This window comes from Ictalurus punctatus, chromosome 12 (genome assembly GCF_001660625.3).
Source record: "Ictalurus punctatus breed USDA103 chromosome 12, Coco_2.0, whole genome shotgun sequence".
NCBI lineage: Eukaryota > Metazoa > Chordata > Actinopteri > Siluriformes > Ictaluridae > Ictalurus > Ictalurus punctatus.
The window spans coordinates 29,479,021-29,504,998 of record NC_030427.2 but is presented as its reverse complement, the minus strand read 5'-3'; the positions used below and the strand labels follow the sequence as shown (position 1 = coordinate 29,504,998).

Here is a 25,978-nt window from a genome sequence, read left to right as displayed (position 1 = left end):
CCAGCCTGCTCTTTGCTCAATCCCTGATCGTGTTCATACTCGCTTAAAACTGAGATGATGCTGAAAGTATTTAAAGCTTGTTGAATGCATTGCTAAAAACGTTATGTTTAATATAGTACACTAAAAAGTGTGTGTGTGTATACTACTTATATTACTACTTATACTATATTACTATAGTTATAATATATGTATAGGTATATATATATAGGTTCCATATCATTTATGACCATTACATCTGACACTAAAATGAAACAGTACACACCCGGTATATTATACAACTTAAATTCTTTATTGTAATATTTTGAGATACAGGATTTTTGATTTCTGTGAGCTGTAAGCTGTAATCATCAAGATTAAAACAAAAAGAAAGTGAAATATTTCACTTTATGTGTAATTAATCTAGAAAATATGAAAGTTCAACTGAATAAATTATGGGAAACATTAACTTTTCCACGATATTATATATTTTTTGAGATGCACCTGTACATGATTTTCCTATTATAGAGCACTGTAGACCAACTGAATAAATGATGCAGCTATAATTGTGTGGGTGTGTTTGTACGAATCTCAGAGTTGAAAATTTTATGTGTGAATAGTTTGAAAGAAAGAAATGATATTGTACTGGAAATGACAAATCCCACCCCATGTATACGAGCCAAAAACGGGTACTGAGTGTTGAAGATTTTTTGCATTGTGTAAAGAAAAAGGTGTTTAAAGGATTAAAATTCAGAAAATTAATGAATGTTTGGTAATTATGGTCAGAACTGATGCTGGGGGGAAAATCAAAGTCAGTGAAAGTGGGAAATATATATATATATATATATATATATATATATATATATATATATATATATATATATATATATATATATATATATATAATGTTTCTGACAGTATTTTGACGTGGACATTTTTGTCCTTCATGTAGCTGAGTGGTAGGACACTGCATAAAAATATGAATACGTCAAATGTATGTTGTTGTTAATCATTGACATATCAAAGAATGTAATAATCAAAGAAAAAAATTCTGCTTAGCATTTAGCATTTGGAAAATAATTACAATTTTTCTTTTTTTCATAAAAATAACATCTGTGGCGTTATGTAAACAAACCAGCATTTAAAGGGTTAAAATTCTGAAAATGAATGAATGTTTGGTAATTATGATTAGAACTGATGCTGGTTAAAAAAAACCCCAAAAACTTGCTATCAGTGAAAGTTGGAAAAAATCTTAAAATATAATATTTTTATGACAGTTTTTGAACATGGACATTTTTGCCCTGTATGGACCTAAAAGCTGGTGGTCATGTGACAGTGACGTAGTGACGTGCAGTGGCTGCTGGGAACTGTAGTTCAGAGTTCTTTCTCTGTACATAACAGGAGTTGATTATTCCTTATGGAAAATATATAAAAATTGAGATACAACAATAAGGAATATAAAACATTGAGAAATAAATTATTTAAAATAAATAATTCATGGAATTTTAAAAGTATATAAAAAATAAAGAGCTCTCTTTCCAATATGATGCAGGAATGCTACTGGATTTTAAAGATGCTGTTAAACTCCTTCTCAAACTCCTTTTTCATTTTGGCTCCCATCCTGCCATACTTATTAACCTGCACACACACACACACACACACACACACACACACACACACACACACACACACACACACACACACACACACACACACACACATTCATTTATTTTTATTTTTTTTTTAACTTGCCAGCAATTTCACGAAATATTCCAGGTGTAAAAGTTAATGTAAGATGAATTTGCTCTTGTCAACACACACAAATATAAATAGATATCTGTAATTTAATCTTTAATCTGTATTTACATCGTACCTTGTTAAAAGTTTGGCAGTTAGTGAAGATGAGCTTGATGTCCCGCACAAACTGTCTCACTGTCCTGTACTTGTCTTTCTGCAGTTTGGTCTTCACTCTGTTTAGCCACATGGGCTTGGAGATCACACTGCTGTATCTCTCCACCTGCACAAGCACAAGGTTTAACAGAGATTCTGTAAAGTACTATCAGGTCTGTCATGCCGTTTTTTATAGTGAGGGACAATCAGGTGTAATGTGGATGAAACGCTCAGACCAAACCAGGAGCTAATGTAGAGGCTTTCCACATTCTCATAATGAATGGTTCTCAAAGTGAGATCCGGAGACCTCTGGGAGTAACCATGGGGTCAGTACTTATTATTATTATTAGTATTATTTTTTGTAAATCATAAACCACCATTATTTTAATATACTTATTATTGATCTCTTATAACTATTGATTGACAGGTCTTAGTCCTGAATAACTAAAAACAAGTAGACTATAACAACTGCATCTAATGACAAAAAATTCCAATTATTGTTATTATTAAAATAAAGGAGTATTCCAGAATAAAACTACAATTTAATATACAGTAAAACCCCCATATCAGTTTCAGTGACCGCAGTTTCACTTAACCCCGACTGACTGCAGTCCAGAAAACTTTACTAGAAGATTCCAGAAATCCAGTAAACATAATTTGAATTGCACGCTGTTCTGAGTAACACGATGAAATCTCGTTCGGACATCCCTTTGTCCAGCGCAAAAGAACAATGAACAATAAGAAGAAGAAGAAGAAGAAGAAGAAGGGAGAGTACAGTACATTGAATATTTTAGAGAGAGAGAGAGACAGACCACATTCACATAACTTTTGTTATTATAATTGCTCTATTTTATCATTATTCTCATTAGTAAGTCTTATTGTGCCTAATTTATTAGTTAAACTATCACAGATATACTGTATTTAGTGTTCGCTACTATCCACGGTTTCTGGGGGGCTTGGAACCTGACGGATCCGGCACGGATACGGGGGTCCTACGTTATTACGTGTCACAGTATGTATTATTCTATTGCACTACTCAATGTCAGCGTTTTTAGCAGAAATCACAATTTTTGTAGCTTCACTACAATACCCAGCATGCAACATCCACGCTGTACTGTGATCAACCAATCCGTACCTCTGACTGAGTTTTACCACATGCTATGAAGTAGGGATGGGTACGAGTACTCGATTACTTGGAAGAGACATCAATGATCGATCATTAAAATGATGACCATGCAGTTTTCTCTCTCTCCATTTTTCTGTCAGCCACGCAAACAGCAGTGCACACATACTACTATCATTACGGTAACCGGGGAAAATGCAGAGAGAGACGCACTTTCTCTGCAATAATTTATTGATTTTGGCCAGCGAGTCTTCACATTATAACAATATCCACCTTTTTCCTGAGAAACCAGTGAGCGCCGCCATGATGGAACTTCCGTTGTACTGTCGTCCTCTTTAGGAACCCTTATTAAAACTGGCTGAAGCGACTGAACTTCTTCAACTGAAACTTTGTAAGTGTTAGTAAGAATAAAAATGAGTTCAGGTTCGAGCTGTGCTGTTGTTGGCTGCCACAACAACAGCGATAAACTTGAGAAATTCCTGGAAAATACTTGTTTTGAGCACAAGCAAACCCGAAAAGAAAGGTAAAATGAATAATGAATAAATCATAGAAAGTGGGTTGAAATGTGAATGTTGCACATTAAAAAGAAATTCTTACTCTTTTTGTGGGGTCAGAAGTAAATACTCGCTGTCTGTCTGCCTTATACAACTGCAACAGCAAATACTCACAGCGCTGATGAAGGAAAAAACACAAATGATCAGAACCACAACTCTGTGTGCCATCTGTGTGTCTGTGTGTGTGTGTGTGTGTGTATACCATCATGTTTCCAGAAACAGGACTGCTCAAAGCACCTTCCCTGCTCATGTGAAGCCACAATCTATGGTTATTCTTTAACACACAGCAAGTACACATCCAATTATCCCTGTAGACACACACACACAGAGACATACACACACAACCAAGATCAAAACCAAAATTCTACAAGGCCTATATTTTCAGTCTCCTGAACCGAGTATCTCTTGCACTGCTGTAGCAATGTTATATCATTTTATTACTATATTAAGATATAATGATATTAGCTCTTCTGTGTGAGCCTCACACACTCCAAATATTAAGCACAGTTAGCTACTAGACAGTATGCAGGAGCACAAGTTATAAGCCAAGTGTTTTTTTTTTTTTTTTTTTTTTTTGTAAACCAAACAAGTAAATAAATGAAAAGCCCCAAGCTGGGACTGCTAAGTAAATTCGGGACTTAACCAACAAATTGCTTCTACTGTTGCATTACAATTTTTTTGCTCAGATTCTTGAGTTATGTCTGCATTCTCTCTAGTTCCTTTCTCACCCAAGTGTGTCCTCCTGTAGAGTTGGTAAGTGGCAGTGATGGTGAAAAGCTCGTGGACACTCATCACAGCACACCAGATTTCCCACAGAGTTACAAATGTAGCACACGTCATCATTATCCTGATCCAGCTGGTTCAGAAAATGAAGGAAATTGACAATCAGGATTTTTACTGGTTGATTTACACAATATGTCTAGGGTTTGTTTTTATTTTTTGAGTAAACAAAAAAGCAGATAATTGTTGGTTGGTTGGTGTACGTAGGGTGAATATTTTTTTCCTTGGGACAAAACTGGGCAGGACCCTCAAGTCTTCTGGGAGCTGTACTGAATCCATAAGCTTTTTTTAAATCGATTCAGTTATTATAAGAACCAATAACTAAATCAGTATAATTTAGTTAAACCAGTCTAATCCGATTCAAACAGTAACAGATGCTTCACAGTTACACCTTTGGCGTGCTACGAGGCTCAGTTTCGATCTCAAAGGTAGGTAAATTGATATTGAATCAATGACACTTATAGAAATTCAGTAATGAATAAGTAAATCATAAAGAAACACTTAAGTAGCTATAGTATAAGTGACATAATGCCCACCATAATGATGGAAATATTAGGCTTGGAATCATGGCCCGTTATTTTCTAATCTTCATCTCAGAAGCTCTGCCTAATATCTATGTTTAGAATCTTGGAGGTTGCAGTCTGAATGCTGTTTGTCCTTTAGTGTGTGTGCACACTTCACAAAGGTAAATGACATGCTGTTCTTTAAAAATGCACATTTAAGTAAAATCTCGTGCTCGCATGACTTATTTTGTTCTGCAGGATCCCGGTATACTTGGTAGAACCAACTTTGGGTGTAATTACAACTGCATGTTTTCTGGAATCTTTTCCTTCAGCTCTTTAAACTCTATTCAATTATTAGTAGTAACCAAAAAAAAACCCCAATAACTAAACCTATCTAATCTAATTAAACCAGTATAATCCAACTTAAAGACTAACAGATGTTCAACTGTTTGAAGGATGCAATCACATTTTCTCTTCATTCTTTAGTACTGTATATGCACACTTCGGTCCACTGGTTACCGACAGAAATATAAGACTTTAGATATTGTGACACAATAAGCTTTTCAGAGCAAGAGAGTCAATGGACAAAAATTGCATCACATTTTTGAAGAGAGACTAGTAATTGGATGGTGTCATGGGTTTGAGACTCACCCGGTTCTCAGGACAGCACAGACGACAGGGACACTGCAGTGAATGGATATACAGGATTTTTTTCTGAAAACATACACAAGAAGATACAATATACTTCCAAAAAGAGATAGAAAGTTTCTCTGTATCTAATCTGTCTAGTTACTCTGCCCGTTTTAACACAGAGAACAAGAGAGTAGAAATGAAAGTTCTAGTTGAAGACAACAAATAGTGACTTGTAGGAGCAACACATACAATTAACAGTAGGAGCTATAATATGCTCAAGCTGCGTATGTAAATATCATCAATCTCTCACATTACCTTCACCAGGTAGTTAAGGGTTTTGCCGTGACACAGTATGTCTTTCTTCCAGTGTCCGTCTGTCAGCGTTAACTCCTGCTTTACGAACTCCTCAGGAGTGAACCAACGCTCCTCTGTGCGGATGCTCTTACTGCGTGACCCTGCAGCACACACACACACACACACACACACACACACACACACACACGTGTACGGAAACACACTAACACACTGCACACATTTACATATTTTTGTTATACTGTCCAGCCATGCACTAGTCTATCATAAGTGTCATAATATGCACTCTTATTGTGCACTTTATTGCACGTTCTGTCATACTGAGCACATACTGCAGTCATACTGTGTGCTGTAATTCACGTATTGCAGTTGTACTGTGCATTATTATGATATGTACTGTTTCCCAGAGACACGGCAGACTTAGCTCTGATTACCACCTACCTGTAAATCTGTCTTTATATATAAGCCCACTGACAGAACCACAGCTGACTGGTAATGCAAAATCCTGAAATTCAGACAAATCCACTGTATCGCTGTCTTCTTCCTCTTCTTCTTGTTCACTGTCCTCGTTTTCTGTCCACTCCTCATGGTCTTCACTGGATTCATCTGTCACCACACTGGATGCTGACTCTTCACAGGCAGCAGTGGAGCAACACATGCAAACACAAAAACACAAAAAGAAACGTAAACAACAAAAGCAACAACAAAGTTATTACAAAAAGTTAAATGTATCAAGGATGATCATTAATGTACACGAAGAAAGTTCTTACTTTTAGTATAAAAAAAGAATTGTCACCATAAGAACTTTTTTAAGCAAAGAATAGTTAGTTAGTTACAGTTACATTTATAAAGCACTTTTAATAGGGGGAGGGGGGATCTTCTCAACCACCACTAGTGTGTAGCATCCACCTGGTTGATGCGACAGTAGACATAGTGCACCAGAACGCCCACCACACACCAGCTATTAGTGGAGAGGAGAGTGATGTAGACAATTCAGGGATGAGGATTATTAGGGGGCCATGATAGAGAAGGACCAATGGAGGAATTTTGCCAGGACACCGGGGTTATACCCCTTCTCTTCTACGATAAGTGTCTGGGATTTTTAATGACTACAGAGAGTCAGAACATCTCATCTGAAAGACGGTGCTGTTTTTACAGTATCCCTATCACTATACTTAGGGATTGAGCCCCACACAGAAAACAGGGTGAGCGCCCCCTGCTGGCCTCACTAATACCACTTCCAACAGCAAACGTCAGGGTAACCCTGTTCCTGAGAAGGGAACTTCGACGTTGCATTTAGCATAACAGTATGGGAACACCTTGCGTGCGTGACCGGTATCTGAAGCTTGTGTAAAATTGTGCCTCTAATTATAGGCCTGCCATGATCAGATGACGTGGCAATTAAGCACGTCGCATGATATATATATGGCACCTGGTAACCACACCGCCAGCCTCTATCTGAAGCGAAGATGCAATTCACAGGCCTGCCCTGGTATGACAGTGCTATGCAACGTCTCATTCCCTTCTCAGGGAACAGGGATACATGCGTAACCCTGACGTTCCCCTTCAAAGGGAACTTCGACGTTGCATTTAGCATAACAGTATGGGAACAGGAATACCTACTCCATCATACCGAGGGTACGGCCTGTTCAAAAATACCCAAGCCTGAGGGTCACTGCAAGACACTCAAGCCCGGGGTGGCATAAGCCCTAGAGATTGCTTCCACTATCCAAGTAGAGATGTGCTGCTTTGACACAGCATCACTTTTCCTGTCGCTACCAAAGCAGACCAGTAGCTGCTCCGACTTACGCCACTGGCCAGAGCGGTGGACGTAAGTACAGAGAGCCCTTACTGGACACAGCAGGTGCATACTCTCTTGTTCCGGTGTGAGGAACAGAGGAGGGCAGTAAGCCCGCAACACCACAGGGTAGGCAGCCAATGTAGGCACTTTAGGAATATAATTTGGCCTAGGATACAGGAAGGCCTTGGCTAATCCAGGGGTAAAGTCAAGGCAGGAAGGGGCAACAGAGAGAGCTTGTAGACCTCCCACTCGCTTGAGAGATGTCAGGGCCAGTAAAAGAGCTAACTTTTGAGTCAGAAGCTTCTCCAAGGCTGACTCTAAGGGCTCGAATGGGGCCCCTGACAGACCTTCCAGGCAGGTATGCATGGCCTGCAGATGGGTCTCAGCTGTCTGACACCACGCATGAACCTCGAAGTTAGAGGATATTGCCCCACAGAGGCTCCATCAACAGGGGCATGGCTGGCCGAAACGCGGCCACGTAACCCTGATTGTAGAAGGAGCCACCCTGCTGAGAAACATTCTAAACATTCTAAGAACTCTAGGACTGTAGCTATTGCACAGTTCACTGGGTCTAGCTGACGTACCTCACACCAAAAGACAAAAATCCGCCACTTGAGCGCATACAATTTCCTTGTGGATCATGCTCTAGCGTTTAACATGGTCTCTACCACCTCAGTTGTGCGACCAGATTCTATGAGCTGGTGCCCCTCAGGGGCCAGACCCACAGTTTCCATAGTTCTGGCCGAGGGTGATAAATCAGCCCTCCAGCTTTTTGAGACAGTAGATCCACCCTAAGGGGTCAAATGGGGCACCCAACAGTCCTTCCAGGACCACAGAAGGTCCCAGGAAGGTATGCGTGGCCTGCAGATGGGCCTCAGACATCTGACACCACGCATAAACCTCGAAGTTAGAGGATGTTGCCCCACAGAGGCTCCATCAACAGGGGCATGGCTGGCCGAAACGACGGCCAAGTAACCCTGATTGTAGAAGGAGCCCACCCCGCTGAGAAATGTTCTTGTAGGAGCTCCAGGACTATAGCTATTGAGCAGTTTACTGGGTCTACAGTGGATCCCTGTGGATGGGAATCTCCCAAGGAGTGCCATCTCGCAGGGATATTATCTCTCAGAACCATGTTCGAGCTGGCCAAAAAGGTGCTACTAGCAGACTGTCTTGGCGAACTCTCGCTAGAGCTTGTGGGAGCAGAACGATGGGGGGAGCAGCATACAGATGTGACCTCGGCCACATGTGTGGACTCCACCCCAAAGTCTCCCAAGATCCAGCTTTATCTTGCTCATTGTTGATAGGATTGACACTACACATGTTGGGGATAGAAATGCCCTCATCGTAGTAGAATCCTATAACCTCTAGAAAAGTTGTCCACTGCACCATGGAAAGCATACTTTTCTGAGATTCATCCTGAGCCCCAAGCTCTTCATGTGGGTGAGAACAACATCTCGATGTTGAACCACCAGCTCCCTGGATCGTGCTAGAATTAACCAGTCATCCAGGTAGTTTGGTACACAGATGCCCTGGAGTCCCAATGGAGCCAGAGTGACATCCATGCACTTTGTGAAGGTGCGAGGGGATAAAGCTAGCAATATTCCTATGTGGAAATATGCACTTTTTAGATCTATCACCACAAAACAGTTCTCGCACTGAATCTGTAGCACGATAAGTTTGAGCGTCAGCCTCTGAACCTGTATGTCCGAAGAGTACGGTTCAGATGACGCAGTTCTAAAATTGGCCGCATACTCCCACTTTTTTGCGGAACAGGAAATAATGGCTGTAAACCTCCCTCCCTTCGGGAACGGGGTACGTGTTCTGTGGCCCCATTGTCCAAAAGGGGGCTTACTTCCTGCGCTAACGTCGGGCTCTGGTCTGTGCTGACTGCTGTGGTGAGCACTCCTGTGAACGGGGGGGGGTCGAGCTATAACTGGACACAGTAACCCTTTCTACGGTAGACAGAACCCATGGAGACACATTTGGCAGTAGTTTGCACGCTGCCGGATGGTCTTTTAGTGACGTTAACTATTTCACATTCTATTGGAGGGAAGCATCAGATTTTTGTTGCCCTGTGACAGCTCCCTGACCAGAGAACACAGAAAACTTGGGGACCACCTTGGCTAGGGGAGGCCCTACAGTAGCACTGGGGGCTACCTGCCCTAACAACCTCATGTCCCCAGATACATCCCTCCACAGCCCCTCAGGACCGCTCTTCTTTGCCTGCTTGGCCTTTATGACCATTCTGAGATCAGGCCTATTAATAGACGGCGACTGTGGCCACCCGGTTCCCCTGGCTGTCTGCGGGGGTTGGCGGGCTGCCATACTCGCCTTCTGGGTCTCCCTCACACTAGTGCTGGCCCAGGCTCCACTTGTGGATGCCCGGGTGAGCTTGAGACAACAGGGAAGGAACTGGCTTTTTTTTGAATGCCGCTATATGTCGAGCTCACTCAGCAGGTCTGCTTGGTAGGCCTGCAATCCTGTCATTCTCTGCAGTGACCCACAAGCAAGACTACTACTGCATAGGCTTGCCCACCAATGCCACGGTGGCCTTACATGGCTTGAATGCAAGCCGGCCCCCGTAATTACCTGCCGTCGGTGGAGAGACGTAGCTCACAAGCGCCTCCTTGAGCATAGCTAAATAGCCATGCCGTTCATTCCCACAATGGCCGAATAATCCAAAATCGTGGGGTTATGAATATGGCTTATGCGTGGTTTTCCCCCAGGAGCCTGAGATTTTGTCATAAACTTCTGGAAGACAGGGGAGTTTCTGCAGTGTGAGGGATTTACTTTCACTGGGTAATCACTTCAAGCAGCTCTTTATATGCTGCTCTCAGTTTTTAACATATCCTTCTAACTCCTCGGAGTCAGAGATGAATTATTACCTTTTTGGATTTCCATAGCGGAAGGAGGAGTCACGACGCGAGCTCCAAAATCCAGTGGAGACCCGAACCCGGAAGACAGAGCAAGAGATAGAGCCACGCTCGCCTCCGGCTCCTCTTCCAGATCTAAGAGATCCCCGAACCTGAGACGGCTAGCTGCCTCGGCAGGGGCCAGCCCAGATCCGCAAGGCTCTGAAACCCGATTCACTTCGGCTTCCGTTTTTTTTTCGAGAAGAGAGCGAGTCCCAACCAAGCTGCTTAATGTAGGCGTTACCATGCGCTGCCTCTTGAGGCTGCCATCACATACTACACCGCTAACACTTTACCCAGAAAGTGTGCACTTTTCCCCGTGATGAAACGGGAGCAGCCGTAACACACTTCTTGAACGCTTTCTCGCTCATTACTTACCTCTCTTTTCCTCTTGAAAAAGGATAGAAAAGTTTAGTGATTTTGAGAAAATATCAAGTAGAAATGAAGCGTTTTTGTCACACAAACAGACATGCAGTCTCACTGAAGATAATAAGGCTGGCGGTGTGGTTAACAGGTGCCCCATATATATATATATATATATATATATATATATATATATATATATATATATCATGCGATGTGCTTAATTGCCACGTCACCTGATCATGGCAGGCCTATAAGTAGAGGCATGATTTTGCACAAGCTTCAGATACCAGTCATGCACGCAAGGCGTTCCCATACTGTTATTCCAAATGCAATGTCAAAGTTCCCTTTGAAAGGGAACTTAATTTTCCCCCACAAAGTCTCCCATCCAGGTATTGGCCATGCTCAACCCTGCTTAGCCTCACTGTGAAACCAGGCAAGAACTGCAGGGAGATATGGCTCAATTCATTTAAAAATAAAAAATGAAAATAAAGTCCTGTGTATACTGACGAGAGCTGGCGCTTGAGCTGGAGCTTTCCACACAGCTTGAAGAAAATCTCACTCCCTGCAATAAGAGGAAAAAAAGATTTTACAGAATAAAAACATAACAAAATATTTAAAGCATGATACAACTGGAAAAAGACCAAATAGGCACAGCACCTTCCGACCATAGTCTCTGTAAGTGCGTGGACACTGCAAATTACCCTCCTTCAAAAAAAAAAAGAAGGAATTTTTAATATTACAAAAAGTTTATGTATGCCACCCTTTTGGGGTACAATGTTTCATCCTAGTTGGCATCTTAATAATTGTAGTGACTGTCAAAGAGTAGATGTACCTGTATAAATTTATATAGAGTAATGTTCTGGCAGCGGATGGTGAGTTTCCAGTTCTTGCTATTTCCCCTTCCTGAAAATCTCTCAAAGTCACATGGGGTGAACCAAACGCCATCGGACAAAATACACATCTCTCCTGTAGGTACAAAACTCTATTAAAATTCAAATTTAAAAATAAACTATACTGACATATTCCTTCTGACACCACTCAAATTTATTTCTGTATGAGAATGAAAAGTACGACTACATGGCTTTGTTCGTATATGTCTACACATTGATTGATAATTTGTTAAAAACATAAGAGCCTTAGTTTTTAGCCCTTCATGAGCTCATTAATAATTATGTAAATTACAGTGGATTCTCATGGTTCAGGACTTCCTTAGTAAAGTTTTCTTTCAGCAAGTTAACACAGGGGCATCTAAAAAAAATATGAATAATGTGGAAAAATTAATTTTTTTCTGTAACTGAATTCAAAAAGTGGAACTTTCTAGATTCATTACACATAAAGTAAAATATTTCAACCCTTTTTTTTGTTTTAATCTTGATGATTACGACTTACATGTCATGGAAATAAAAAATCAAAATGATAAATTCTTTATTCTAATATTTTGAGATACTGGATTTTGATTTTGATCACTATTTTTGGAAAACTCTCTATTCTTTATTCCCTCAGATATGTTTAAGTATGTTTAGGTTAAAAGTTTAATCTCTGTCTCATGAACTCTTCTAGACCTGTCTGTTGTGCATGTGCCAGTTAAAATGTCACCATAGGAACTTCCTCTTTTCTGTGTTAGGGAAACCATACCATCAGACCATATATGGTCAACAACTGCTATACTTTCTTGTATTGCCCAAGATGTTTTCCACGTACGTGACAGACAGTTCAACTGCCATATTATTTTTATACTATGCACGGCTATTTTTGCCTATATAAACCTCTGTTAATCCACAAATAAATGGGGAAGTCTCTCTGACCTACTCTTTGTGTCAGTGTGTTCAATCAGACTTTCTCCGGGCCCGTATATGCTCTGAGGCAAACCACATCGGCGCGGTACCATAGAGAAGAGAAACACTCTACTCTTAATACTTAAAGGCTGAAATGTGGATGGAGGGAAGAGGGAGAGTAGAAGCTGTTATTTGCTTTATCCCTACAAAACTGGTGTCAGAAGTGGGATTTCTCGGGATCAGGGTAAGTGATAATTTGGTTTGTTTGCTTCCTTGGTGTGGAGAATTTCCGAACCTTTTAAATGGGAGTGATTGTCTGCAAGAACACAGACTGTGACTCCGTCTTGTCTACTGATAGTGAGTGTGACGGAGGCATCACACCTGACCCCCCTTCGGATCCTTTCTCAATGTCCGCTCTTCCCCTACCGCCCTCTGAGCTGTTAAAGCCAACTAACGAAAAGGTAAAGAAGGTTTTCATGTTTCTCCAACCTCATTATCAGACCTCACATTCTGTGCATAGGCTATTAACATGCATAATCCAAAAAAGGAACCCGTGAAATGGGTTAGCGCTTTAATGTCATGCACGTTCTTATCCTGCTGCCCACCTCTCGTGCAACAGGCGCTTAAGATGCATTGTACTGATAGAGCTCGAATCCCTATTACTGAATTCGCTGCTAATGTTCGTCTAATGCATGTCTAAAAAATATTGCTGCCCTAATACATTACCCTGCTGAGGATTCTGATAATGTGTCCACAGTCTCTGATACTTCAGCTAATGCTGAAGGAGCTGGCGGGGGCAAAGGGACCTATCACTATTGCAGAAAACCCAGCCATTGGGCACGGGATTGTAGATCTAAACAGAGTGATCAGCAACAGGGACGTGGCTGTGGCAGAAATAGAGGAAGAGGTCGTGGTCGTTTTGTGCAGAGTGGACCTATGCAGTTTCACGCCCAGCCACAATCTTATCAATCTGGTTTTTATCACCCATCGGCTCAACAGCTGGCCCCTCCTCCCGTTCCTGCAGGGACCTGCCAAATTCCCTTTGGGCTGAACACAAAGATGAGGTCGGATCCATGCTTTGTATTCCATATCAAGCTAAGTTGAAACATTCTAATCCTGTTTATGTAAAACAATATCCTCTCTCTGAATCCAAGACCTGTGGCATTGACGTCATAGTAAATTCATTACTCCAACAAGACGTATTAAAACCCAGTGTAAGTCCTTACAATACACCTGTTAATCCTGTTCCAAAACCTGACGGCACGTGGAGATTCACACAAGATCTCCGAAGAATTAATGAGGTTGTAATTCCAATCTCACCTGTTGTACCTGATGTACCGACTATCATAACCCTAATTCCGTCTCACCATGCATGGTTTAGCGTGGTAGACTTGTGCTCTGCATTTTTCAGTGTCCACGTGGCTGAGACACAGCCGCTGTTTGCTTTCACGCACCGGAGACGCCAATGACATGGATTGGTCTTCCAGAAGGCTACACTGACTCACCAGCTGTGTTCTCACTAGTGGTCAGAGTCTCATTAAAAGACCTACAGGTAGCTGATGATTCCCGTGTCCTGCAGTATGTGGATGATCTACTCATCATGTCGGAAACAGAAGAGGGCTGCTGGACTGCAACCTGTCGTCTCTTACAGCACTTGGCTGTGAAGGGTTTCAAGGTATCCAGAACCAAACTACAGCTCTGTAAAACTGAAGTCAAGTATCTAGGCTTCCTTCTCCCCAAAGGACAATGACGGCTCTCTGATGATTGTATAACAGTGGTCAAAACATCTCAGCTACCTGCAACCAAACAGGCTGTCTTGGCCTTTTTAGGTCTCATTAACTATTGCAGACAGTGGATTCCTGACTCTCTTATTATGACAAGCAACTGAGGGCCCTGGTGGAACATTCTGACCCTCTGTTGTCACCTGTCACACACACACCCGAGACTGTGGCGGCCTTTGAACATCTCAGGATGGCTCTCTGTTCAGCACCCGCATTGGGGCTGCCCAACTATAATAAACTGTTTCATCTCTACAACTATGAACACTCAGGTGTGGCTTCTGGTGTTTTGGCACAAGAACATGGGGGTAGTTTCCACCCCTGTGCCTATCTCTCTAAAACATTGGACACCGTGGCTGCTGGACTCCGCGCATGTCTGCATGCAGTGGGTGCCAGCGCTCTTCTCGTCACGGATGCAGAACGATTGGTATTGTCTCATCCTTTGGTTTTACACACCACATATCAGGTAAAATAAGTTCTCTCAAACACTGAAACACAACACATGACTGCTCAATGTAGAAGTGGTTATGAAACAATTCTTTGCTCTACTGCAAATTTAACCGTAAAGTGTTCGACAGCACAGGATACAATCGCTCATGCCCTTTATAGGCTTGTAAATTCACAGGATGACACTGAGCCTGTAAAAGATGATTAGGATTGTTTAAAAGAAATCATAACTTCATGTAGCATAAGAGGTGATTTGGCTGATTCTCCTCTTATAGACAATGAATATATTTTTGTAGATGGCTCTTGTTCTAAACCAGCTGATGGTGTCTTCCTGTGTGGTTATTCTGTCTGCTCATTACCGGATGTAGTACTTGAAGCGCACTCTTTGCCCTTTAATTCAGCACAGGCCGCAGAGCTATTCACTCACACCCATGCCTGCATTTTACATAAAGGACAGAGTGACGATTTTCACTGATTCTCGTTATGCTTTTATGGCGTAGCACATGATTTCGGATGGATTTGGCAACAACATGGTTTCAGGTCTGCAGTTGGGAAACACATTTCACATTCCACATTAATGGAGAATCTTATTGGTGCCTGTTCACTTCCTTTGTCAAAACCAAGGCGCATCTTGTAGGTAACACTGTACAAATTAAGGGGAATGCTTTAGCTGACCGACATGCGAAATTGGCTGCTCAGTCACAAAGCCCTTGCCCTTTCTTAGTGTCTGCTATACATTTTTACACTAGTGCTCTTCTACCCGGGGTAGATTTTTCATTGATGCAATCACATGCGAACGCGAACCTTAAAACAGACAACTTGACGATTAGAACGTAAATGGCGTCAAACCAAACTGGTGATATTTCAAACAGCATGGAAGGAGAGCCTACTGAAATATAGGAAATCTCTTGGCGATGCTAGAAAAATCTATTTCTCCACCTTAATAGGAGACAACAAAAACAATTCTAGATTCCTTTTCAACACAGTAGCAAAATTAACTAGTAATAAAACCACTACAGAGAGAAACACTCAATCATTACATAGCAGTGAAGATTTCATGAAATTTTTCATTGATAAGGTTGAAAATATTAGACGTGAAATACAGGCCATTAAATTAAAACCGGACAGTACTGTAACAAACCCATTACATGACAATGTAGCAATATCAGATCAATGTTTAGAGTGTTTTGCTCCGCTTAGAGAGACCGAACTCGCTACATTAATCTCTTCAGCCAATTCATCAACTTGCATAATAGATCCTCTGTTTCTTTAAACAGATTTGTCCAGGAGTAATTGAACCACTTCTAAGTATAACCAATTCTTCCCTAAGCACTGGCTATGTACCTAAATCACTTAGATTAGCAGTTATTAAACCCTTGATTAAAAAACCTGATCTTGACCCGTCTCAATTGTCCAGCTATGGACCAATATCAAATCTCCCCTTCATCTCTAAGATTTTAGAAAAGGTTGTAGCAAAGCAGTTATGCTCGTACTTAGATAGGAATGACATTCATGAAATGTATCAGTCAGGATTTAGACCTCATCATAGCACAGAGACAGCGTTAGTTAAAGTAGTAAATGACCTTCTACTGACCTACGATCAGGGTTGTGTCTCGCTGCTTGTGTTACTCGACCTTAGTGCAGCTTTTGATACTATAGATCACACTATTCTACTTGATAGATTAGAAAATGTTGTTGGTATTAAGGGAACAGTCCTCTCCTGGCTCAGGTCTTATCTGACCGATCATTATCAGTTCGTAGATGTAAATGGTGATTTCTCCATGCGTACTGAGGTTACTTTTGGAGTTCCACAGGGTTCTGTTTTAGGCCCACTGCTCTTTACTTTATATATGCTACCCCTAGGTCAAATTATTCATAAACATGGAATTACCTTCCACTGTTATGCTGATGATACACAGTTGTATGTTTCAGCGAAGCCAGAGGACAGACAAAAGCTTAGTAAAGTTGAGGATTGTGTAAAGGACATTAGACGATGGATGTTAATTAACTTCCTTCTACTTAATTCTGATAAAACAGAAATACTTTTATTAGGCCCACGTGTAGCTCGAAGTAATCTTTCTGATCACATGGTTACTCTGGATGGTCTTTCTGTTTCATCATGTACAGCAGTTAAAGACCTTGGAGTGATTATTGACTCCAGTCTATCATTTGATGCTCATGTAGATAATATTACTAGGATAGCTTTCTTTCATCTCAGAAATATTTCTAAGATAAGAAACATATTGTCACTACATGATGCGGAAATACTAGTTCATGCATTCGTCACCTCTAGATTAGATTACTGTAATGCCATACTGTCTGGATGTTCCAGTAGGAATATAAATAAGCTCCAGTTAGTCCAGAATGCAGCTGCTAGAGTCCTAACTAGAACTAGAAGATACGACCATATCACACCGATATTATCAATACTGCATTGGCTCCCAGTAAAATCTCGCATTAACTATAAAATACTTTTATTAACCTATAAAGCACTAAATGGTCTCGCGCCACAATATTTAAGCGACCTTTTGGTTTTATATGATTCGTCACGCCTACTTAGATCAAAAGATGCAGGCTATTTGATGGTACCTCGAATAGTGAAGGCTACAGCAGGGGGAAGAGCTTTCTCTTATAGAGCCCCACAGTTATGGAACAGTCTTCCTATTAGTATTCGGGACTCAGACACAGTCTCAGTGTTTAAGTCTAGGCTTAAAACGTATTTGTTTACTCAAGCCTACCCTGACTAGATTCTGTTCTACTACTTCGCAGTCATAATAATCTTTTTTCTCCCTCTCTCCTTTCGCCGAGCCCCACACAAATTTATGGAGATACTAGAGATCCAGATCCTTTCTGCCTCTGGATGGAGCTCAAATCTTCTTTAATTCCAGACTGCTGGGACTACGGCTGCTCCTAACGCCATACAGACTTCATATAAATCCAAAATGAACTTTTTCACACTAACTGTTGTTACCCAGATGGGGATGGGTTCCCTTCTGAGTCGGGTTCCTTTCAAGGTTTCTTCCTCTTTAAACATCTTATGGAGTTTTTCCTTGCCACCGTCGCCACTCAGTGGCTTGCTCAGTTGGGATAAATTCGCACCTTTAATATCTGTACCATGTTGATATTTCTGTAAAGCTGCTTTGAGACAATGTCTATTGTAAAAAGTGCTATACAAATAAAATTGAATTGAATTGAATTGAATTGAACATGCATCCCCAGAAGATTCTGAGTTCTGGCAGGCTCAAGGAGCAGTCCCAGACTCTGATGGCATCTGGTTTGAACAATTAGGTCACCTATGCGTTTCAACAGCCATCGCCTCATTTTTTAATCTGTGAGTTTCATGGTGTTTTGCATCGAGGTTTCACTGGTGTAATGTCTGACATGACATCTAAATTTTGTATTAAAGATTTGAGACATCAGATTAAACTACTCTCTTGCTGTTTAATCTGTCTGCAAAACAACGTACAAGGTTCGTCCCTGCATCATGATGCTCTTCCGCCCCCACAGGTGCCCTTTGAAAGTCTGAAAATTGACTTCACACATATGCCTCAAGTAGGCCCGCATAAAATGCTATTAGTTATCGTTGATCGTTTCTCTAAATGGGTCGATGTGCTACTGAGAACGCAAAAACGGTTGTATGCGTCTTAACAAAAGAAATCATCCCACGTTTCGGTGTGCCTTTGCAAATTGATTCAGACAAAGGTACTGCTTTTACTTCACAATTGACACAACGTCTAAGTGACTATTTGGCTATAGACTGGAAATTTCACATTCCCTACCACCCACAGTCATCTGGGGTGGTTGAGAGGATGAACCGCACTTTAAAAGATAGTTTCAGCAAAGCTATGCAACAGACTGGGAGCACCGCCTGGCCTGACGTTTTACCTGCGGTTCTGACTGAGATCAGAATGACGCCATCTAAAACTACACGTTTATCACCCTTTGAGGTTCTATTTGGCCGATGTTTTCCTACTGCCTGGAAAATGTCTACTAACTTTTCTACTTCCGCAGGTAGCGGAGTTGACATTCATCTGGATGATTATGTGTCTAAATTACTTGATGTCTTGCAAGAAAAACATGAATGTGTAAGAGCTAAACTGCCTCTTCCTTCCCAGAATCCAACCCATTCTTTTATTCCAGGTGAGCAGGTGCCCAAATGGAGCAAGCAGTTGGGTGAACCCAAGTACACCGGTCCTTATGAGGTTGTGGCAGTAACAAGAACCGCTGACATCAGAAGGCCCCATCTGGCGGCATGCCAGTTGGTTAAAATCTGTGAACAAATAATTGCATGATTCTGTTCTATTATAGGCTGTTCCGTGGAACCAGTCCAATAACTCCAACCTGACTATAGTGATACCTTGCTGGTGAACGAGTCCACTAGAACTCTCATCTGACCTGCTGATCTGAAGACGACTCTACTGTTCCAGCTGCTGATACACCTCTCACATACACATATTCTCTTCACTTGTGTCCCTGGGTGCAACATATACACGGACTGGACACAATGTTGGTGTTATTTTCTTTTGTTAATATGTTCCTAGGTTCTATGTTTATGTACAGAGTATTGGCAGATGGTAATGATTTTGTTAGTGAACAAGGATGGATTTACCCTAATAGTGACTCTTTTCAAGTTCTGTACCTATCACACTTAATGCTGATAACTCTGATGCTCCTGACGATCTGCATATTGAACATTTTAACCAGAATGCGTACTACAATTACTCGCTTCTTACTGTAAAACAAATTAAATTGACACAACCGTGTTTTATCTGCACCCTTATGCCACATAGCACGACCACACCTTTCACCTTCTTCCTTGTTTGGGAGACATATCAACATACATGGTGTTCTGTAGCTGCAGGTCTCAGGACCCATCGATATGACGTTATTGATCCAGAGCATCACCGAGTGTTTTTTATTGATATTCCTTTTAATGTAACCGCAAATTATAACAAATCATTGCTTGGAGTAGATCCACCTGGCACTCACGAGGTCACCCCCTATTGTTAAGATTTTCCATATGACATCGCTCTATGTAACACCAGTTGGCCATCTACTTGTCTTGACCCTCTTTATTCATGCCAGGAAGAGGGCAATTTTAAAATAACCAGGGTCCAGTTGGACTTCCATCAATCTGTTCGTATTACTAAGGACATGGTCTTCCCGGTGTGTTTTACTAGACAATATCTTGACATTACAGCTCCCTTTGTTTCAACACTGAAACAGGGGTTAAAAACTCATGTTTACATGGGTCCTATTTCCGAGCATCATTGTAATCATCCGGTCACTGGCCCAAGGTTGCGTGTGCCCTGCGCTAAGGTTAATTTCACTGGTGGCTGGGACATGGTTGATTGGACTTGTGAGGGTGATCCTAGCTGCTCGATGAGGTTTCCTGTTTTCGATGCCAACACTGTGGAAGATCATTATTGGATTTGTGGGTTTAGGGCGTATGCATCCTTATCTCATGGTTGGTATGGCGTATGTTCTTTTGCTCGCTTGAATGATGGCATGTATGTGGTTACCAGAGAAGATGTGGTTCATCACATACCTCTTAAAACTGTTCATGCCACTGTTAAGCCAGAATCTATTTATGTTCCTAATCGACACAAGAGGGCAGTAATCCCTAACAAACGAAGCACGCACTCTATTAAGCTTACAGCGCTAGATTTATCCAAGGTACCTACTGTACATCAAGTATCTACTAAGGCTAAATGCTTTTGGACCTCGTTGTTCCCAGTCTTTGGTGTGGCTGAAATGTGGTAAGATCACATCATTTTTGCTATCCACCTTCCATATCTACACTGTAAAGAATTGCTGTAGATTTTACAACCTGAGTTTGCCTGTAAAGTACGGTGAAATGTACAGTAAACATCTGTAAAACATTTATAGTAAAGTACTGTCATATCTTAGATATTAAAATAAATCATATTCCAGTACATTTGTCTGTTGCAGGATAAAACTGACCTGAAGGTTAAGGTCTTGCTCAAGGACCCAACCATGGCAGTGCTAGGATTTGAACACACAACCTTCAGATTTGTAACTCAAAGCCTTAAACACTGAACCATCACAACCAGCTTAACTAGCTTACTGTGCACTGATTCAACTGCTTCTACCACTGAATTAACTCCAACAAAAGATTGCATTGAATCAATGCAGGCTTGTTGAGCTAGTAGTGGTGGCACAGTTGTTAAGGCTTTGTGTTGTAGGTCAGAAGGTTGTGTGTTCAAATCCCAGCACTGCCAGATGGCCACGGTTGGGTCTTTGAGCAAAACTCTTAATATTCAGTTCATTAGTATTCTGCATCAGCCAAATGAGCAAATGTATTGGATGATGTGTTGTTTTACACTGTGTAAGATTGTGCAGTTGTTTACGGTACTTTTTACAATACTTTACTGACAACCCATGTAGCCATTAAATTACTGTAAAATTAATAAAATAAAAATAAATTACAGTGCATGGTCCAGATTTCCTCATTCCACATTTTACAGTACTAATGATGACCATGATATCAAACAAAATTTCTGTATTTACATCTATACTCTTCTTAATGGCAGTATTTCCTCAGTTTATCATTTATCTTGCATTTTTGTAATTTTGCTGTTTATCATACAACAATGGGGACAATAAATACATAAATGAAACAAAAAACTCAGGATATTTCCACAGTGTCAGCTGGTGATCTATTACTTTTTATGTACCATTAAAGAAATGTTAGATCAAGTGTTACACCATATATAATAACATGATATGAGATAAAGATGTACCTCTAGCAAGCTTGTCTTTATACAAAGTGCCTTCTTTATCTCCACAGGTAACAGGAAGTTCTCCTTTCTCTAAAAGTTGGGCTAAAAGGAAGAATGTCATGTCACTACTGGCTTCTGCCTTAAAGATGTAGAATTTTCTACATTCCTGCATAAATATGTCCTAAAACATCATCAGAATTTCACACAGTTCCTAAAAGTAGATAAAGAGAATGCAAATAAACAAATGAGACAAAAATATTAAACTTGTTCATGTATTTATTGCAAAATGATCGAATATTACATATCTGTGAGAGGCAAAAGTATTTGAACCTTTGCTTTTAGTATTCGGTGTGACCCCCTTGTGCAGCAATAATGACAACTAAATGTTACACTCGCTGATATGTACAACCCCAATTCCAAAAAGTTGGGACACTGTGTAAAATGGAAATAAAAACAGAATGCAATGATTTGCAAATCTCATAAACCCATATGTTATTCACAATAGAACATAGAACATATCAAATGTTTAAACTGAGTAAATGTACCATTTTAAGAAAAATAAACAAGGTAATAATGTAACACGTCTAAAAAAAAGTTGGGACGGGGCAAGAAAAGGTTGGAAAAGTAAGTGTTACTAAAAAGAAACAGCTGGAGGTTAAATGGGAACAGGTCAGTAACATGATTGGGTATAAAAAGATTATCTTAGAGAGGCAGTGTCTCTCAGAAGTAAAAATGGACAGAGGTTCACCAATGTGCCAAAAACTGTGACTACTAATTGTGGAATAATTTCAGAATAATGTTATTTAACGTAAAATTGAGAAGATTAGGATATCTCATCAGCTACAGCACATAATATCATCAAAAAATTCAGAGAATCTGGAGAAATCTTTGTGTGTAAGGGACAATGGTGAAAATCTCTATAGCATGCCCGTGATCTGATCTCGGGCCCTAACGTGGCACTGCATTAAAAACATGATTCTGTAAGGGAAATCACTGCATGGACTCAGAAACACCTCCAGAACTCATTGTCTGTGAACACAGTTTGCCATGCCATCCACAAACTCTGATTAAAGCTCTATCATGCAAAGAAGAAGCCATATGTGAACATGATCCAGAAATGCTGCTGTCTTCTCTTGGCCAAAGCTCATTTAAAATGTACTGAGGCAAAAGTGGAAAACTGTTCTGTGGTCAGACGAATCGAAATTAGAAATTCTTTTTGGAAACCACTGACACTGTGCCCTCTAAACTAAAGAGGACTAAAGAGGAGAGGGACCATCAAACTTTTTATCAGTGCTCAGTTCAAAAGCCTACATCTCTGATGGTATGGAGGTGCATTAGTGCTTATGGAATGGGTAGCTTGCACATCTGTAAAAAACAGATTTTAGAGCAACATATGCTTCCATCCAGATCCCATCCCATCTTTTATTCTGAGAGACTCTGCATCTGTAAGATATTCTTTTTATACTCCATTATCTTACTGACTTGTTGCCAATTAACCTAATTAGTTACAAAATGTTCCTCCAGCTGTTTCCTTTTAGTAACACTTACTTTTCCACCCTGTCCCAACTTTTTTGAGACGTGTTACCTTCTTTTTTTCATAAAATTTCCCAAGTCTAAACATTTGATATGTTTTCTATGTTCTATTATGAATAACATATGCGTTTATGAAATTTGCAAATCGTTGCATTCTGTTAATATTTACATTTTACACAGCGTCCCAACATTTTTTGGAATTGGGGTTGTAATATTGGATCATTTTCCTACATAAATAAATGACCAAGTATAATAGTTTTGTCCCATTTGTTTAATTGGGATCTGTTTGTCTACTTTTAGGACTTGTGTGAAAATCTGATGGTGTTTTGTGTCATATTTATTCAGATATATAGACAATTTTATAGGGTTCACAAACTTTCAAGCACCACTGTAAATGGTAGCAATTTGATTTATGCTTTTCAGTTAAAATAAATATGAACTTAAAAAATAATGAAAAAAGATTTTAACCCATTAATTACTATATTACTAATTACTATACCCCAAAACACATCTTAACTCAGTGTCTATATTTAACATCTAACCATTATTTTTCTAAAATTATCATCAGGTGACACTACATTTATTGTCCTTATACTTAGATTGAAGAAATTCTAAACCATACATTAAACAGCACATCTGTACTGACTTACAGAGTGTGGGCTTCATGGCTGGTTTCTTTTTGCTGGACACAGAGGAAGGGCCTCGTTCCTCCTCATCTGTCTCTTCACCACTTTTCTTTCTCTTTGTTGCACCCTTCTTTTGCTGTTGCTTCTTTTCCTTTCTCTCAGCTTCCGTGTTACTGCTTGGGTCATCTGCCTTGGGAAGATTTTCAGAAATCCTATAGGAACCTAAAATAAGAGACTCTGTCATTTAAGATTGTATTCAGAATGAAGAAAAAAAAGCACTCACGTAACTACAACTCAGATAATGATTCATATCCAATCATCCAACATTTGTTGAGTAAAAAAAGTGGAAATACAACTCTGAAAATATAACAAAAATAAATTTGCATGGAAAGGTGAAGAAATGGAATGGCTGACCATCAAGAAGGCTGTTTCGGAGCAAGCGGAAAATGGGATATTTCTGCAGGAGGTGATCCCGAAACATACACCTCCAAAACAGTCCCACATGCTGTTCTCGTTTATTCTCCACCCAGTCCAAAATCTCATACACACCTTCCTGCTTTCTCTCCTTATTTTTCATCTTTTTTACCTTCTGCGAGAGAGAGCGAGAGAGTGAGAGAACACACAACGAACCCCCATTTATCAGTGGTGTGCAAGCGTGTAAGTGATGTGAACAGAAGGTAAAAGCACAATGTGGGATTTATTAAAACAAACGTTTACTTATGTACAGTATGTGTATATAGGCACAGCTTTGAGCATGTGTACCCAAATACCTGTGCAAATGCTTTCAACACTAAAAATAAAGTGCCACCAGAAGCTGAATTTAATTTTATTAATCCCAAAGATTTTCATTCCACAACATGCAATTGTTGATGTGCAGGATTATAGTTCTACATTAAAAACACACACACACACACACACACACACACACACACACACACACACACACACACACACACACACACACACACACACACACTAACTAACTAACAGGCCTACTACCTCCACTGTACTGATCAACATAGAAATCCTTCCTTTAGGAAAATGTTTCTTTTGTTCACACGTTTCCTGGTGGCACTAAGAAAAAGTCCTGGCCGCTGTAACCTCAGATTTACCTCAAAGCACTGACACTGAGGCTTCTTTCAGAAATGTTAAACAAATAGAGTAAAATATACAATGTAAAAAAGCATATATTCAGCGGAGGTGAGTGTGAGGGAATCCCAGTCATGTGTGCTAATGCTCTTACACTGAGTACTACAATTTATTCAGAAAACGCTCATGCAACGTTTCAGTTTCACTTCCTGTCAGCTGTCACCTTATACCATCAGACCCAATAATAAACTCTGATCAACTGTAACATCGACACTCAATTCCCTCCTGGAATGGAGGCATGGTGTAAAGTATTATGATCTCTTACCTGGTAGAGATTCTCAGGTACCAGGTCATGGTCTCGGAGCTGGTTGAGGAAGGTGCGCGGTTCCTCTATATAGGACGAGATCTCTGTCTTCTTACAGCGAAGAAATCTGATCATCTCCTCATGCGTTAGAAAATCCAGCGGATCCATTCGGCTGCTGTTTATCCGTCAAAATCAAATCGCTTCTTATTAATGTCACACCCTAGCTTCGTGATTGTGAGTAAGATTGAGTGCTGACTGAGGATTTCTTGTGCTCGAGAAACTCTGAAACACGCCCCCAGTCACGTGACATCCAGTAGTATAGCCAGTGACAGGGAATCGGCATCATTTGTGCGTATGAGTCACAGCTTGGTCATTTGTGTAAATGGAAACTATGACAGAGAATTGTTCTCATAATTTAATTATTATAATTTTTATCTAAAAAAATGTAATCTCTGGGATTTAATTCAAAACTTCGTAATTAAATTCAAAGAGTGGATCTTTTATGTATTCTAGATTCATTACACATAAAGTGAAATATTTGGAACCTTTATTTTTTTAAATCTTGGTGATTACAGCTTACAGCTCATGGAAATCAAAAATCCAGTATCTCAAAGTATTACAGAAAGAATTTATAATACAGAAATGTCGACCTTGTGAAAAGTATGTTAATTTATGCGCTGATACTCGGTCGTGGCTTTAATCCTTTTACACGAATTACTGCATCAGTGCGGCGTGGCATGGAGGCGATCAGCCTGAGGCACTGCTGAGGTGTTCTGGAAGAACAGGTTGCCTTAATAGCGGCCTTCAGCTCGTCTATATTGTTGGTTCTGGTG

The 25,978-nt window shown here is 40.4% G+C and overlaps 1 protein-coding gene across 1 annotated transcript; it reads right to left on the bottom strand.

Annotated features, from left to right (window-relative positions):
* Positions 1-268: 268 nt before the first annotated feature.
* LOC108272825 (nuclear body protein SP140) lies at positions 269-25,435 on the bottom strand. The gene is made up of 15 exons (XM_017481608.3): positions 25,167-25,435; positions 24,167-24,341; positions 23,777-23,974; positions 21,615-21,695; positions 11,683-11,816; positions 11,508-11,555; positions 11,358-11,412; positions 6,213-6,401; positions 5,775-5,914; positions 5,478-5,540; positions 4,272-4,399; positions 3,746-3,851; positions 3,587-3,661; positions 1,850-1,993; positions 269-1,614 (listed from the first exon to the last, which is right to left on the bottom strand). The coding sequence occupies exons 1-15, from the start codon at positions 25,311-25,313 to the stop codon at positions 1,534-1,536; spliced, it is 1,764 nt and encodes a 587-aa protein (XP_017337097.1). The 5' UTR covers positions 25,314-25,435; the 3' UTR covers positions 269-1,533.
* Between the last annotated feature and the right edge of the window lie 543 nt (positions 25,436-25,978).

Bases quoted from the DNA above. Each gene is read 5' to 3' on its own strand.
- LOC108272825 (XM_017481608.3), bottom strand. From the start codon at position 25,313: ATGGATCCGCTGGATTTTCTAACGCATGAGGAGATGATCAGATTTCTT. The intron at 11,817-21,614 runs GTACATCTTTAT...TTGTACCTACAG, and splicing joins TAAAGACAAGCTTGCTAGAG to GAGAGATGTGTATTTTGTCC. The intron at 1,994-3,586 runs GTAAGAATTTCT...GTGCTTGTGCAG, and splicing joins CTTCTGACCCCACAAAAAGA to GTGGAGAGATACAGCAGTGT.